At 42.9% G+C, this 17,868-nt stretch overlaps 1 protein-coding gene across 4 annotated transcripts in view; it reads left to right on the top strand.

Moving 5' to 3' along the window:
* The first annotated feature begins 4,006 nt into the window (after positions 1–4,006).
* Positions 4,007–17,868, top strand: part of FNTB (farnesyltransferase, CAAX box, subunit beta) — a 96,151-nt gene continuing 82,289 nt past the window's right edge. For 3 of the 4 annotated variants that reach the window (XR_010839522.1, XM_067028317.1, XM_059059076.2), the window contains exon 1: positions 4,007–4,229. Coding sequence is in view for 3 of the 4 variants with exons in the window: in XM_067028317.1 (XP_066884418.1) it covers positions 4,086–4,229 (144 nt within the window). In the remaining variant the exon portion in view is untranslated. The remainder of the gene's footprint in view (positions 4,230–17,868) is intronic. The other variant, XM_067028318.1, reaches the window with a different exon arrangement.

Genomic DNA, 17,868 nt, shown 5'->3' with positions numbered 1-17,868 from the left:
CTCCTATTGCTGACGATCCTTCAGCTCCACCATCTCCCACCTCCTCGCCCTCCTCCAGTCAGTAACTCTTCTTGCCTGTTCACTGGATGCCAGCCTCTGGATGCCAGCTGTTGGACTGTACTACTGTACTTTTCAAGGTACTGTACTGTAAGATTAAAAGTGTTTTATTTTTTGTGTTTGTTTTTTATGTATTATTTGTGTGAAAAGTATTATAAACCTTTTACAGTATAGTACTATATAGCCGATTGTGTTAGTTGGGTACCTAGGCTAACTTTGTTGGACTTAGGAACACGCACTCAGAACGGAACTCGTTCGTATGTAGGGGACTGATTGTATTAGATATCTAAGTGGAAATGCAAATAGGATATGAGAGATGAACTCGAGTCCAGAAGAGAGATCCAGTTTGGAGATATAAATGAGGGGGTTTTCAATCTACTGGTGGTATTTGAAATTCCGGGACTGTCTGAGCTACAGGTGAGTGATTGTAGACAGAGAACCCTGAGGGACTCCAAAGTTACAGCGTGAGGGAGATGAGGAAATAGCAAAGGTCGGTGCTAGACACTACAAGAAGAAGGTATTTCAAGGGGAAGGGAATGATCAACCCTGTCACATGCTGCTAGGAGGTCAGGTAGGAAGATGAGACAAAGGCTGAGACTGGCCCTTGGATTTAGCAATTAGAAGTTTAATGTGGACTTGACATGAGCCAATGGGGAAGCCAGTTTGGAATGGGTTCAAGAGAGTGGGAGGGGCTTCCCTGGTGGCGCAGTGGTTGAGAGTCCGCCTGCCGATGCAGAGGACACAGGTTCGTGCCCCGGTCCGGGAAGATCTCACATGCCGCGGAGCGGCTGGGCCCGTGAGCCATGGCCGCTGAGCCTGCGCATCCAGAGCCTGTGTTCCGCAACGGGAGAGGCCACAACAGTGAGAGGCCCACGTACCGCAAAAAAAAAAAGAGAGTAGGAGGAGAGGAATTGGAGCGACTGGTGGAGAAGGAATGGGAAATGGGGAGGTAGCTGAAGAAGGAGTGGAATCAAGAGGGTTAAAAATGTTTTTTTTTCCCCCATGAATGGAGAAGTAGCCTGTTTGTGGGTGATGGGCATGATCAAGTACAGGAACAATTTGATGTCTTAAGAGAGTCAAGGGAGAATGGGCATGAGGAGGGAGGGATTGGCCGTAGGTAAGAGCTGGGTAACACTTGTACCCAGGAGACAGGAGGGACAGGGACTGGGAAGGCAAAGTAGGAGACCACAGATGCAGGTAGAGAAGTAATTGTGGGGGAGAAAAATTAATTACCTAGCAGGATAATGGATGAGTTATTTCCATTTTCCAAACTCTCCAAAATATGTATTATTACACAGATTTGCAAGATATTAAAGGAAACAATCCTTGCTGACATATGGACTTGTGTTGAGTAATGCAGTGAGAGCAGTTTTAAAACTTGCTCTAGAAGCTACGCTAGGGTCAGAAGTGCCCTCTAGTGGTTCATTTAGACCTTTACTTTTTTTTCTTATTTTCTTGCTCTAGATAGAAGTGCAAAATAACACTATCCACATTTTATATTATTTTTTAAAAAGACAATTACAGTTCACAGTTTAATTTAGAAAAATATCATACACTGGGTAAAATCAACCCAAACCATCTGCGGTCCAAGCTGGAGTGACTACTAATTAATTATCATTGCTAAGACTTTCTCTTGTAAATACATCATTCTCTGCCATACCGCCAGTATTTATGTACATTCTGCTTCTTGAATGAGTCATTTTATTAAACTCAGAGGAAGGACGACTGGTGGGCCGCTGCTGATCCAAGGCTGAAAAATCTTCTTGATGCTATGAAGAGTATAAACTCCTCATATTTTTCCATTCCTTGTTTCACTTGATTTTGTTTTCATTGGGTTTCCTCTGCCTGGTACGTTCTCTCAACCTGGGTGAGTTAACTCATTTCCTCATGATCTTCCAGACTTCCTTCAGTCTCCCCTGCTATGTAATCTCACAGTGTGCTGTGCTTCTTTCTCCCTCATGCCATTTCCCTCAACTGCAATAAAAAAGTCAATTCTGTAATGATTGTTTAATGTCTGTTTCTTCTGGTAAATCACGAGACCCGTAAGGGCTGAGAATGTGTGTGGCTTGTTCACCACTCTCTCCTCAGCACTTAGTTCAGTGCCCAGCACATGAACAGACACTATCCTGCAGGAGACACTTGCCACGCCCCCATTAACATGGTTCAGATCCCACTGTGGAGGAGATTGCATTTCAGAAATAGAATTCTATTTCCTGAAGACAATTGGCAATTGCTTTAGGGGTACCAGTGACAGATGTAATAATCTGTTACAAAACTGTTCCAGCTACTCTTTTAGTAGCTCAATTTAAATTTCTAGCTGGCAAAGCAACGCTTTACAAAGAAGGCAGAATCCTTAGATATGACCCAGACCTTAACAGATCATTTTTTCCAAAATAGAACTAAGGGAAAGACAATAAGGTGCCAATGCAGAGGAAATAATAATGAGACTATTTCACGTTGTACAGCTATATCTGTGACCCAAACCCACACAGTCCTACTTATTCCCAGATTTAGAAATATTTCAGCACCTCCAGGACTTAACTCAGCAACATTGTCTCTAAAATGGACAGGGTGATAGTGTTTACCTACCTGAGGCCCTTAGGCCATCCCAGCCTCATCCTTAGACACCGGAGACTGAGAACAGGGGAATGGCTGGTTGTGAAAGATTGCACCACGGTTCCCTGGGTCCTAGACATGTGGCTTGGAATTTAGTGGGAACAGAGTAAAAATGCTCTGAGCAGGAAGTTGGGTTTGTGTCTATCTGGAAAGTCTGTTATTATCTTCTCCCACCCCCAAAACCCTCACCCCGACTCTAAATAGTTTAACCTCTTGGTGTTATAATTTTGGTGCAGTCTTTTTGTTGTGGGCCCTGAAAGAGGTCCTCTTCTATTGCTTGTCCAAAGGTAGCAGGGTTTTCCTAAAATCACTACTTGAACATTTAATGGAGGCGTATATGATGATTAACCCCACTCAGTAGGAATTTCTTTTATTCAGAACACCTTCAGATTAAACATCAGAATGAATACAAACACACATGAGTATACTTATGGCGTGTTCTGTCAAGCTTGCTGGTCCTTCCCTCATGAGGCTCTTCCCCATGTTGTTCACAGGGATGGCTCCTTCAGGTCTCGGCTTACATGTCACATACTCAGAGAGGCTTGGCCAGACCACCCAATCTAATTAGTCCCCTCCTCCTTTACTTTCCCTCATAGACCCTGTTATTTTTCTTCATACAATTCATCACAAGTGTTCACAGATTTTTTTTGTGTTCATTCACTTAATTCTATCAATTCCATTAGGCTGTAAGTTTCTCAAGGGGGGAGGGACCTTGTTTGTTTTGTTCACTTTTGTATTCTTGAGGCCTAGCACGGGTGCCTGACATGTAGTAGGTGCTCTATAAAAAAAATTGCTGAATAAATGAGTGAATACTTTCTTGGTTGTTTCACTTACACTTGTCCCTTCTACTGAGTTTTACTTCCTGCTACTGCACTGTAACCCCCAAATTGATAGAAGAGAATTACAGTGCCACTTCCCTCTATCACTGACTGCTGAGATGGCAATTCCTTTGTGGAGAAGCTGCTGGCTTCTCCTGGGCGGTTGTCATGTACCCAAAGGTGCACAATAATTCTGTTCACAATAGTATGACTGAGGCAATCAGGAGAGCTGTCCGAAATGCCTTTAAAAGTTACCCTCATTGGGTTCTTGAGCACCCGAAACTGTGAACTACTGACATAAGTGAGAATGAGCAGAATGTTGAAAAGGTGTGTGTGTGGGAAATGAAATTCAGACGTACAAGTCCTTCCTTGCGCGCCAAGAAACTGAGCCTCTTGCAGCAGCTCCTCTGCCCAATGGGGGGCGGCAGCATTCCAGCAACTCACTCCCTGAGGTTGTGTAGGCGGCAGGAGCGATTCGCGTTCAAACTCTTTTGACTCTACCCGCTCGCCGTAGCGCCTTAGCCCGCTAGAGTTTCAAGGCGCGTTGTTCTTTGACGAAGCTGAGTCCTATACACCGCCTGCTGCTTTCCAGAGATGGCTTCTCCGAGTTCTTTCACCTACTGTTGCCCTCCATCTTCCTCCCCAGTCTGGTCAGAGCCGCTGTACAGTCTGAGGCCCGAGCACGCGCGGGAGCGGTTGCAGGACGACTCTGTAGAAACAGTCACGTCCATGGAACAGGTGAGCAGGCTTGACTGGGCGAGGCGCCCGCGCGGGGGCTTCTGGGAACGGGAGTCTGGTCCTCAGGGCCGCCGGGGTGCGGAACCCACCCGGGAACTACAGCTCCCACAGTGCACCGCCCCCCCCCCCCCCCGGGAAACTCCCGGCGCCCAGGCTTGGGCTGGAGAGTGAAACGCTTGTGGGGCCGGGTTGGGGAGGGGTCGTTGTCAAGGTTGGAGGGAGAGGACAGTACCTGGGTCCCCTCTGCCTTAGGCCTTAGGGAGCGGAGAGAATCTTGTTCTGTGCCTGGAGGACTGAAGCAGCCCGGGTGGGTCGGACAGCCCACTCCATTTTGCCAGACATCGGGAGGTTCTCGTATGGATAACGCACTTTCCCCACTTTGCTCATAGTTTTGGGACATAGAGGGGAAAAGAAGTGGCCAGACTGCGGTCATGCCATTCCATGATGTTTAATTTATGACCCACAGTGCCAGGTTTGACGCCTGCCTCATGGGGGGACATTTTAGTACCCATTCAATCATTTGAGCACCAGCAGTGTGTTGGCCACAATGTCGAACTCTGAAAATGCAAAGAAATAAAACAGCGCCTGATCAGGAGCATGGCACAGCCTGGTTGGGGAAGACAGAGACGAAAACAGCACAGTTTGGGAAGTGCTGTAATAAGAGTGTGAATTTTGTACTACTTGCCATTCACTGAGGCCTTGAAGTAGATGGGACCTATCACTTTGAAATGTATTTGCGGAATGAGTAGTGAATTATAGTTTTGTTTTTCTTCTCGTTCCTCAGTTGGAATTGGTCCCAAGTTAGTTATTGTGGAAATGGTTACCCATCTGTCACTAGGAGAAGTGATCAGAATGATTTTTTTTTTTTTAGCACTAACAAGTAAGCCTCAGGCTGCTTACTAAAATAAGATCTCTTAGTAAGATCAATCCCTAGGCTTAATCTTGGAGGGACCTGCTTTGATTTTCATGCCTGAGGTTGGAAGCCTCAATTTTGGCAAAAATTAGTAATGATAATTATTATATTGTATATTTATGACTAAAATAACAAAAACAAGGGCTTGAATACACACGTATACACATAGTAGCAGAGGGAATATTTTAACTGGAGATTTAAGTTTCATGGGTTTTAGGGTAGAAAGGAAACTTACCTTTTGAAATCTAGCTTTCCAGGTTAGTTAGCCCACCAGTGTGTCCTTCTACAGAAATCTTCTGCAGAAAGTTGCAAAGAAATCTCCCATCAATGAAAAAGCTACTACAGGATCTTTGCAATATTCCTAAGTGATGGATTGTTGAATGGATTCAGGTCAAGCCTTTTTCTTTTTATCTGACCTAAGACTATGGGGTCACCTTTTGCATAGTTAACTGAATTGACCCAGCAGATAAGGCTATGGATAGATAAAATGTTAGTGGAGAAAAGGGAATCAGAATTTGGTCTAATTTACGGACCAAAACAGACTTCCATGGTTAGAGGGGTAAGTCAAAAACAGGAGCATCTCCAGGAGCTTTCCTGATCTGCTCTTTCTCTTTTGCTTACACTATTTTTTCAGTCACATGCCCTGCTTAGTTCCTATGAGGGAAAAAACAGCACTTATGTTCTAAGTGCTTAGATATAATGAGCGATGCATAAATGGATGCAACCAGGCCTGCAAAAGGTCTGGGCCAGGTGTGGAAACTAGCTTCTGATATGGAGCACTGGTACTGTAGGATGTCTTTCAGATCTAGGCCCAACTGTGTGGTGGATACTTCTTTTCCATGTCATTATTCCAGCGCACATTTTAAAAGTCGAGGATAAACAGTTCCAGATCGTAGGGAGATAACATAGTATCTCATTTTCATGCCTTCCTCAATGTTTTTATAATCATTATAGTGTCCATTTATTGGGTTCCATACCCAATAAATGCTCTCCATACATTGTATCATTCAATCTTTACACATTTTACAGATGAGAAGATTGAGTCTTAGAGAAGGACTAGGTTGGTAGGTTAATGATGATATAGTCATAAGAAAAAACAACCTTGCTAGGAGTTGTTTACAGAAGACAGTGCTGTTATTCCTTTGGTTCTTACTGAAGATTCCATTTATTCTTAGGAGTTTACTGACAGCACTCAATTTTGTGCCATTGCCAATAAAAAAATGCTTGTCACCTGCTTCCTATCTGATTATCAGGAGCCTATTTATTTGCTTAACAATGATTTGATAATAGGAGTTAAACCTCTGAACAGTGGAAAGAGTCCTTAGCTATGGGTTCTTCTATTCCATTCATTCATTTTCATTCATCCAACAAATACGTGAGTGCCTTCTTTGTGCCAGGCACTGTTCTAGACACTGGGCATAAGGGAGTGAACAGAAGAGGCCAAGTGGATGCCTTTATGAAAGTTTTGTTCTAGGCCAGAGAGGCAGTCAATTAAAAAGGAGAAAAAAATATCCATCCATCTATCTATCTAATGTTAGAAGTGCTGTGGAGAAAAATAAAGCAAGATAAGGGAGATAGATGTGCCAGGCATGGATGGGATAGGAGCAAGGGAGGTTTTTATATAAGGTGGTAAAGGAAACCTCTGCTGATGTAATGTTTTAGCTGAGAGCTGAAGTAGGTGAGGGGACAAGCCATGTGTGTATCTGGGGGAAAAGCATTCTGGGCAGAGAAGGCAGCAAGTACAAAGGACCTGAGGCAGGGGTGTGCCTGGTGAGTGGAGAGCCACTGAGTAGAGAGGTTAGCAAACAGAACAGGAGATAAGGTTGGATCTCGTACTTTCAGATACCCCGATTGAGATGGGAAGCCATTTGGTTGAATAGCTTCCATTTACCTCCCCAGATTCAATCTACCCTTTTCTACCCTGCTCTGTAGATGTGCCCCAGGAGGTGGACCTGCTCTGACAGGCAACCTTGCTTTCTGCCTTCTGTTTGCATTTGGCCATGGGGAGTATTGATAGGGATGAGAGTGAGGGAGAAGGATGAGATTGGCGTATATATTCCCTTCCCGCAGGATTGTGTGGGCTGGAGTGTCTCTAGGCTTAAGGTCACATCTCCAATTAGGTGCCTTCTCCGTGGAGCTCTCTGTCTCCCTCTCTATCCCTTCTCTTCACATTTCAGGTCTAGAAGGGGATGAAGTACCCTTGTGTTGCTAGCCCCTGTGTTATGATATGAACTCTCCTCAAATCACCCACTTTGAATGTGCCATCTGTTTCCTACCAGGAGTCAGACTGATCTATGATTGGAGGGTTTTGACACAATCTGTTGAGCATTTCAGCAAGCTCATTTAGGTCACTGTTGAGAGTAAATTGTGAGGAGGCCAGTGTGGGTGCAGGGAAACCAGTTAGTGGCTGTTGCAGTACTGCAGGTGACACGTGATGGCAGCTTTGCTCAGGGCTGTGGTAGTAGAGGTAATGAGCAGTGGTGAGATTCTGGGTATCTTTTGAAGGTCTCTGTTGTGACAGGCTGTTTTATTTCTTGACAAGCTGATGAATTTGATGCTCGGGTAACCTTTTATGACTCCAGAAAGCAAGATGTGGTTGTATTATTAGCGATTGTCTTCCCTTTTTGTGCCACCTGCAGTCACCCCATTGCAAATGCTCTGTGATTCAGGCCGGTAGGGTAATACTGGTACAATCTCAGAGGTAATAGGTTTGCCAACAACAGTTGTTACTGAAGGTACTACTTTTGTTTTCCCTTTAGACTGCCCTTGAACAGGGGCAGAAACATTCTCCATTTGAAATGGCATGATATCATTAGACGACAGTCAAGTGCTAGTCAACTCTGAGGGGAATCTAGAAGAATTATTTGTCTCAGTCAAAATTCTTTTCTTTTAGAGGGGAAAAAAAAAAAAAGAATATGCTGGAAGCAATCACAGAATGACTCAGCAGAGCATGTAATGAAGTGCTAAATTATGACTGCATTGCATGAGGATTTCAGGGAGTGGAAGCCGATCTGTTGTGGGGTGAGGCGGTCAGGACAACTTCATGGAGGATGTGGGACTGGGGTTAGTCTGTTAAGGATGGAGTTGGGGCGGCAGCCATGCCAGTGGGAGGAGCCATTAGGAGGGAAAGACCAGGTTGGCTGTGGTAGGGAATTAGGTCAGCTGGATGGGTGGGGCTGACCTGATGATGAATGAGTGCTGGTGGCAGGTGGGGGACAGGATGGAGAGCCAGGCTAAAGAACTGGCTGCAAGTGATGGCATTGCACCACTGCAGATCCTGAAGGAGGGAACATTAGGCATCCAGGAATGAATCCCGAACTCCTGCTGTTGACTTGTTTCAAGTTCTAGTATCTGAGAGATTATTAAACAGAGGTGGAGCAAGTCCCTAAATATAGTCACACTAACTAGATTTTTATGCTTCTGATAGACGGGACCAGAGCTCTACTTGTTAAGTGGTCAGCAGGCTAGCTATGTGAATCAATTTTACCTTATTGAAATTCAGCATATACCATGTTGCCCAACTCTGAGAAAGTGCAAGTATAAAAATTTCCCCATTTTCCTTATTAAAAAGTCCCCTAAAGTGTTTTTTGGTCAACTCGAGAATACACATACTATTAGGTATGTAGGTAAACAAACCAAATGCTTGTTTACACGATTTGCATTTTAAATTTAGGTACCTATGCCTATTTAAAATCACATACTTTATAAAATCACACTAATTTAGAAATATTGTTTTCTCCTCCTCATATTCATAAAACATTTGTCTTCAAACTCTTCACATCCATCTTTGACCTTTGTGTTTTTATCGTCACTGGAGCTATACTTTGGATCAGTGAATATGTTTTTGCAGACCACACTTTCAGTTTTTTGAGATACATCCCTTTTAAATATGGGGAAGATATTGACTATTTTATCACAAGTTACAATTATAATTCTTTTACAGTTTGTCAAGTTGGTGCATATCTTTGATCATCACAACTTAAACACTTTATTAACTTTTAAAGTGATCTATAAAAGGGTTTACAGTGGCATTTTGCACATGCAAGTGTGAGTTCATATCCCCAGAAATTAAATCTGTGTTTAATTTGTCTCCTTTCATTGATACCATCAGCTGACTTCTGTAGGCAGCCAACACCAGACCTTGACTGAGGTTGTTTCAGGATGATGTGTCAACTCCAGCTCGCACGCACTTTGTATTCACAATAAGGAATTGAAAGAACTCCCCACAGCAAGAGTTACTTTGTAAGGATTTCGTATAAGGTGACTTGTTTTTTCTGAGGGATAATTTTTTTTTTTAGGAAGAATCCTTTTCTTATAGTTAATCTATTAATGATTCTTTTACTACATCTTCAACATTAGCATGAGTCTCAGGCAGCAAATCTGCTTTCTGGAAGGGTCCTCCTCTGGGAGAGAGGGGGAGATGTAGGGAGAAGGGAAGGTCTGTGATACGAAAGTTGGTGCATTATGAGATTTGCTTTAGATAGAAGCTGTGAAAGAGAAAATTCCAAATGCATTTGTTGTTTTTTACCACTCAGCTATGAGTGGAAATTATTCTGTGCTTCCGATTGGATTTCTAGAATTCCAGGAGCTATCTTTTAAACAGAGCTGTCAAGAATGCAGGCAGATGGTTAGATCTGCACTATGTTGCCATGGCACCTAAGTCTTGGGGACGTGGGTGCAGTCACTTCATCTCTGACCCCTAGATTCTCACACAATCTCTCCATCGTTGAAAACCGCAAAGTAATATACATACTAGTTTATATCATGTACACAGACTATACACACACACACAAATATATATTTATTAGTTTATATTATATAAAGATACATGTGCATATACATACATATAAATATATAGTAGGGGAGGAAAAAACCTTTTCCTCTACCCAGCTTAAGTTCTCTAGCTGGAGCCCCGTAAATTAGACTGACCAAAGACAGATTAACATGAGAAAAATAAACAGAAATTTATTAACATGCGCATTGTTGTGTACACGTGGGAGCATCTATCGATGAGTCACCCAAAGGGGTAGTTAGAACTTGAGTTTATATGCCATTTTAGGCTAAAACAAAGAAAAGGGTTTGGGGCTTCTGGGTTGGGGAGACAACTTATGTTTCCCCAAAGTCCAGGAAAAGTATGGTAAACAAGAGTTCTTTAGTAAGGTTTGTTATTCAGATTTAAGTCAGTGCCTTCTCCATAGATAAGAGTTGTTAGGAGTCCTCCACTTCCTGGTGTGGAGAGGGAGACATCTTTACAAAAGGAAACTTAATGCCCTGTTTTTAGAGCTTTTCCTTCACCTCCTGGTTATCAGTGGCCTTTAGCTCAAAATAATCCATATACCAACGAGGCATATTTTGGGATGGCATATTCTAGGACTCCTCAATATGTATAATCTTACTTCAGCAAACGTAAAACCATTCTGTACGTAGCAACACCAAGCCTGTGCCCCATCAGAAGCAGGGGTAAACTTCTGATAAACTAGTAGACTTACCTCTGAACTCTTTTTTTTTTTTTGCGGTATGCGGGCCTCTCACTGTTGTGGCCTCTCCCGTTGCGGAGCACAGGCTCCGGACGCACAGGCTCAGCGGCCATGGCTCACGGGCTTAGTTGCTCCGCGGCATGTGGGATCTTCCCGGACCAGGGCACGAACCCGTGTCTCCTGCATCGGCAGGCAGATTCTCAACCACTGCGCCACCAGGGAAGCCCGACCTCTGAACTCTTGTGTTCCCCTTTCGCCACATCCTAAGTGCCTCATGACTGGAAAAGTGAGAGATGTACTGTTAGGACTAAGTTATGTTATAAAGAGGCTTGGGAGGGCAGGCAAGGGTTTTTCTAGGTATGTCTCTACTGGAGAGTTAGAATTGCTGGGTTGTAGGGTCTGTGCCTTTTCAGTGTTATTACCTGCTACCATGTTGCCCTCCATAGTGACTCTAGTAATTTAAGCACTAGGTAGTGGTGTACTGGAGATCTATTTTGTCCACATCCTCTCTAAGACTTGATATTGTTAGTGGTCAGTGGTCTTAATTTGGGAAAAATAGGATCTTACATATGTTCCAAATATCTTCCCCTAGGCTCTTGTTTGCCTTTAACCTTGCTTATATTTATGTTCTTCTTTGTCTTTTTCCTTATAGTTTGGGCTTTTTGAAGAAATCTCTCTATCCCAATAATATAAAGATATTCTCCTGTACGCTGTTTTAATGACTTGACTCAAGTTTTTCATGTTCAAATTTAATCAACCTGGAATTTATTTATTTATTTTTAGGATGAGAGGTAGGAAGTAATTTTTATACTAGCAACACTTACTGTCCATGTTTTTTCCTTTGATATTGGATTTTCCCATCTCTGCCTTAAACCAAGTTTTCATATATGCATGGGCTTTTAGGAATTCTTTAATGAAAAATGCTGTTAGAGGAGGATTATTGAATATTATAGCATAGTGATGATAAGCACCTGTCCTTTGAATGAGGCAGGTTACTGCTGATAACATAGCCTGTGGATCTGTAGGCCATTGGGAACTTTTTTCTCGTGTTCATTTTGGTTTATGATTTAAACTTAGTTTTCCTTCGTTACTTCTGGAACACCTGATGTTAAAACAAGTTTTTTTTTAAGGGAATTGGCAGTGAGGGCGGTGGGTCTCAAACCTGGCTGACCATTAGAATCACCTGGGGAGCTCTTGGTCTTCCCCACCACCCTGGGTTGTACCCTAGACCAATTAAAACAGAACCTTTGAGGGTGGGACCAAGGCATCAGTATTTTTTAAGCTCCTCAGGAAATTCTAATATGCAGCCAGGGTTGAGAACCCATGGTTCATAAAGGATCTCAGCCTTGATAGAGAAAAATGCCAGCTGGTTAAGGAGACTAGGTCAACTCTGACCTCCCTCTGAATTTTGTACTCAAAGTATTAGGATATTTGTTCAGAGGAATGTTTTACCTTCTCACCTTAGTTTATCCTTTGCTAATTAAGAAGAAGAAAAGTGTGGTGAGCAGATTTTTTAAAAAACCCAGCAATAATTATAAGTTAAGAAAGTCTTATTTGTAGTCAAACTCAAGCATCAGCCTCTGAGCTGAAATCCAGTGAATGTTACCACTACGGAAAAAAAAAAAAAGCCTTTGATCTATCAAACATCAGCATGCATCAGAATCCTCTGGAGGACTTGTTAAAAAGAATCCTCTGGGTGGGCCCCATCCCAGTAGTTTCTGATTCTATACGTCTATGACCTGAGAGTTTACATTTTTAACAAGATCAGCTTGGTTTCAGGTAAACTGCCTCTGAGCTACTTGATCTAATGGTTGCTGTTGCTGATTTCTTAATCCATTCTCCTATTGGGACAACTGAGCTGTTGCCGGATTTTGGATATAATGAATAATGCTGCTATCAACATTCTCGTAAAGTCTTTTTATGATCATGTGTTTTCATGGGTAAAAACCTACAGGTGGAATTGTTGGATCACAGGTTAGGTGTATGTTTAGTTTTAAATGAAACTGCTGGCCTTTTCTAGAGTGATCAGACATGTTCATACACTCTCATCAGCAATGTGTGAGGGCTCTGGTTCCTCTACATCCTTGCCAACATTTGGTGTTTTCCCTCTTTTCAACTTTAGTCATTCTGCTGGTGGGTGTGTGGAGAGGTATTGTTAAAGAAAAAAATTATTCATGACACTGTTAAAGGAAGACTTTATTCAAGGAGGACTGCTATGATGGGGTTTTGCAGTAGGGGAGAGAGATTGGGCTCAAGTCTGAAAACAGCAAGGAAAGGTGGGAATTTATAGCCAAGGAGCAAGGTGGGGGGATTGATGGATGGTAAATTAGTAAGAGGAATCATCAAAGGCAGGTGGGGTATCTGGCTAAACTGACTTAAAAGGATTCCTTGTGAAGGCAGGCCAAGGTGGTCAGACATCACTGGGGGATGGTGGAGGATGAGGAACCTGATCAGATAGTGGGGACGGGGGATTCTGGCTAAACCAACTTAGCAGGATTCTTGCTAAAAACAGGTGATACGAGGATGGACACAGAAGTATAAAAGTCAAGGCCTAGTTGGGAGGAGGATTCAGAGGAGCCTGACTAAAGTTTGGTCAAGGAAAGTCTCTGCTGGTGTCACACTGTAGAGTATTTGCTTTTAAATGGACAGAAACACTCTCTAATTGGTTTAAACATTTATTTAGCGACTATACATATAAATGTACTGGTGTGTGTGTGTGTGTGTGTGTGCAGATGTATTTGACTTTTCAAAAATCTTTTTTATACCTAGATAAAGTAGTTGTGATGGAATCTTGGTTCCTCCAACTTTTTATTACAAAAAATGTCAAATATACAGAAAAATTGACAGTATCTCTTTGTCCTCCACCTAATCCCCCCCACCCCGCCATATAAACTGTTCAAGGATAAATTTTAAAAGAAGATAAAATCATGACTCACACAAATATAAAATGAACACATGTCCAAGATTTTATTTGACTCATGGACCGAGTAAGATATTACAACTAGTTCAGACAGGAACTCAACATACCACCTTTACAGTCAGGCATGCTGAAGTAAATTTGCAAATGGATGCAAAACTGGGCGATATTCATTATTACTTGCATTTACAAGTACTTGCATTTTACTGGATACAATTTGTATTTCTATGGACAGAAATTGTTTGCATTACTATCGGTTTTCTGCAAATTCTACCTCTACAGAATTGTGAGATAGTCTTGTCAAGGACAAAAGTGGAGGGACTTCCCTGGTGGTCCAGTGGTTGAAGACTTCTCGCTTCCGCCACAGGGGACATGGATTCCATCCCTGGTCAGGGGAACTAAGATCTCACATGCCGTGCAGCTTGCCCCCCCCCCCCAAAAAAAAAAGGACAGCGGTGGAGATAACCCAGTTGAAACCATGCAACTATGCACCTCAGGTTGGGACTCAAACCCAGCCAAAACCCGGATTGGGACTTGGACCCATGTGGCTGGGACTTGAACCCACGAGGCTGGGACTTGAACCTGGCCAAAACCCACAGTCTTCCAACTGAGATCACACACCAGGTTTCAGAACTTAATGAAGCTCAGGTTCTTGATGTCTCATTGCAGAAAGAATTCAGTGAGAGACAAAGTGATAGATAAGAAGTGGATTTATTTAGAGAGAAACATACTCCACAGACAGAGTGTGGGCCATCTCAGAAGGTGAGAAAGGCACCAGGGTAAGGGGTTGTCAGTTTTTATTTATTTATTTATTTTTGGCTATGTTGGGTCTTTGTTGCTGTGCATGGGCTTTCTCCAGTTGCAGTGAGCAGGGGCTATTCTTCGTTGCGGTGTGTGGGCTTCTCATTGCAGTGGCTTCTCTTGTTGTGGAGCACGGGATCTAAGCACGTGGGCTCTTGAGAGCAGGCTCAGTATTGGCTCATGGACATAGTTGCTCCGCAGCATGTGGGATCTTCCCAGACCAGGGCTTGAACCCGTGTCCCCTGCATTAGGAGGAGGATTCTTAACCACTGTGCCACCAGGGAAGCCCGGGTTGTCAGTTTTTATAGGGATGGGTAATTTCATAAACTAATGAGTGGGAGGAGTATTTCAGCTATTTGGGGAAGGGGCGGGGATTTCCAGGAATTGGGCCACCGCCCACTTTTTGATCCTTATGGTCAGTCTTAGAACTATCTTGGCGCCTATGGGTGTGTCATTTAGCTTCCTGATGTGTTACAGTGAGTGTATACTGAGACTCAAGGTCTAGTGGAAGTTGACTTGTCTGCCATCTTGGACCCATTTGGTTCTAATCAGTTTATGTCATGTCCTCCGGCTATGTCATTCTTTCAAGGGTAGTGCCTTGCCCCCTACCTCAGAGATTTTATCCCATATTCTTATGGGAAGCAGAAGGGCGATGGTCCGTCTTCTGTAACTGCTTCAGTAGGGGCGTCGACCCTGCCTGTCAGGGAGTAAAAATCTCTGGATGCCTGATCTAGGGGCCCCAGGGGCAAGACAGCTCCTTGTTCTAAGTCAGTATGGGCTGGAATCCTTGCATAGCCATCATCTTGGTGTGGAACTGTTGTAACTGCTTCTAAGGTCTTTCTGTGAATCTCCTTGATGATGAAGCACTTTTTGTAACAGTATCAGAGTACAAAAATATCTGTAAATGACAAAAGGCTTAAAAGTCATGGTTAAACATCTCATAACAGTGTAATCGATAAAGAAACGTGGTTATAATAACCAGAATTACGAATGATTACATTTAACTTAACATACCAAATAATCCTAGTTAAATATTTCTCTTTAAGATACCTCAGGGGCCCTCTAAAGTACCCCAAAGTTAGCTGGAAATCAGAAGAAACTTAACTAAAATTTGACATTTGGGAAGCTTGTCAAAAAGTTTCAAAATACTTGGTCAAATAAGATCATAGGTCACTGTGAGACAATACTTATTCCCTAACTAAAGTTACAGAAGATCTCAAAAACAAATACAGATCACTTAAAAGGCAAAGAAATATACCAAATTCAGTCTTGTCCCAGTCCATTCCCAGCAAAATCCATTTACCCAACTAAATTTAATCCAGTCTTAGAAAATCCTGATCATGTATAACTCTTTTCAGTATTCTTTATTCTTCACACCTTCTTTTACTAAAAACACATCTTACTTTTCTTAAGTTTTTTTCACATTGAGTTACTTTTCTTGTTGACAAAGTTGTAGCAGAAAAAGGTCTTATTTGACCTCTAATAAACCTAGGTACAACAGAAGGATTATACTTGACATTGATCATTGATGACTCTAACAGGTCTGTGTTCATCAAACCATCAAACCAACAAGCTTAAGCCACCTTCAATACCAGATATCAGTTTAGTACTGAATATTTTTCAGATGACATGAACCTGAAATGCATCTGGCCAGATTATTTTCTATTTCTGAGTATTTATATAAGCACTTAATTTTTTAAAGCCAATTAAGTAGAGCTCTTTTATGAATTCGTTTTTGGCAATATCACAGGCCTATAACACACATATAGATACATATGAACACACAAACACAGGGGCCTCTTAGTTCCCATTCCAAAATTTCAGTCCTGAGTCAGATACAACATAAAACCTATCAGTCACAAGGGGATGGATTCAAATGGCACAGTGGTTGAGAGTCCGCCTGCCGATGCAGGGGACGTGGGTTCGTGCCCCCGTCCGGGAAGATCCCACATGCCGCGGAGCGGCTGGGCCCGTGAGCCATGGCCGCTGAGCCTGCGCGTCCGGAGCCTGTGCTCCGCAACGGGAGAGGCCACAACAGTGACAGGCCCGCATACGGCAAAAAAAAAAAAAAAAAAAAAAGAAAGAAAGAAAAAGAAAAGACACTTAGGATTTCTGTTTATCCTTGACAAGTCAAGTTCTAAATTACTTTACCCTCTTTTTAAAAAATTTGCATTTAAAAAGATGGCAGAGATAAGGGTTCCTGAGAAGACCAGATAGGACACTTGCATCTCAAAGATAGGCAAGTTCCTCCTAGGATGACTGTTTCCCCTTTGTTTAATACTTACAAGTCTCTTAAGATAAATAGAGGTTTGGGGAGTGGTAAAAGGATTGGTGGGTTTTGGATTATTTTTGGAGCCACACCTCTGGTCCTGTAAAGACTACATTTGTAAAACAAGGACAGTTTTGTTTTCTTTTTCAAAGAATTGGGTGGTTACCTCAATGATACTGAAGGACTGACATACCCATTCATTTAAGTTGGAAAGTTTTGCTTTTCCTCATTTAGCTTAGGGGAGAAGCCCTCTTCCAAAATTGGGAATAAAGGGTCAGCACTTGTAAGGGTCAGAGGGAGGGGAGTAAAAGCAATAAAAAGTACACCTTGGTGGTCACACAGGTTTTTCTGGGGTTAACAGAAGGAAGAAAGAAATAGAGCAGAAATGAACAAGAATGCAAGAATGTAGGAGAAAAACCTCAGAGTCAGGGAGATGAGTATAGAGATTAACAGTTCTGTCCTGGATCTGCTGTTGCATGTGCACAGCAACAGGATTGACCTGCCGGTCAAAAATGAGCAGACATTGGCAGAGCGTCCTCCCCAGTATACCTGGCTCGCAGCATCGCACAGGCCTCTTTAGAACCAAAACCTAACTCTCAACATTCTTACCTTATCACCATCCCTTCGTGGTCATCAGCTGAAACCATGCACCTCAGATTGGGCCTTGAACCCACGTGGCGGGACTCGAACCCAGCCAAAACTCTGATTTGGACTTGAACTCACGTGTCTGGGACTTGAACCTGGCCCAAACCCACAATTTTCCAACTGAGATCACACAACTGGTTTTAGGACTTAATGAAGCTCAGTTTCTTGATGTCTCATCGCAGAAAGAATTCAGTGAGAGAGAAAGTGATAGGTAAGAAGTGGATTTAGGGACTTCCCTGGTGGAGCAGTGGTTAAGAATCTGCCTGCCAATGTAGGAGACACGGGTTCGAGCCCTGGTCCGGGAAGATCCCATATGCCGTGGAGCAACTAAGCCTGTGTGCCACAGCTACTGAGCCTGCGCTCTAAAGCCCGCGAGCCACAGCTACTGAGCCCGCGTGCCACAACTACTGCAGCCCCGCGTGCCTAGAGCCTGTGCTCCACGACAAAGAGAAGCCACCGCAATGAGAAGCCTGCACACCGCAACAAAGAGTAACCCCCAGCTTACCACAACTAGAGAAAGCCCCGGGCACAGCAACGAAGACCCAACGCAGCCAAAAAATAATAAATAAATAAATTTATTTTTTTTTAAAAGTAGATTTATTTAGAGAAAAACATAC

The sequence above is a fragment of the Kogia breviceps genome, chromosome 3 (assembly GCF_026419965.1).
Source record: "Kogia breviceps isolate mKogBre1 chromosome 3, mKogBre1 haplotype 1, whole genome shotgun sequence".
NCBI classification, from domain to species: domain Eukaryota; kingdom Metazoa; phylum Chordata; class Mammalia; order Artiodactyla; family Physeteridae; genus Kogia; species Kogia breviceps.
This window is presented reverse-complemented; position numbering and strand designations above follow the sequence as displayed.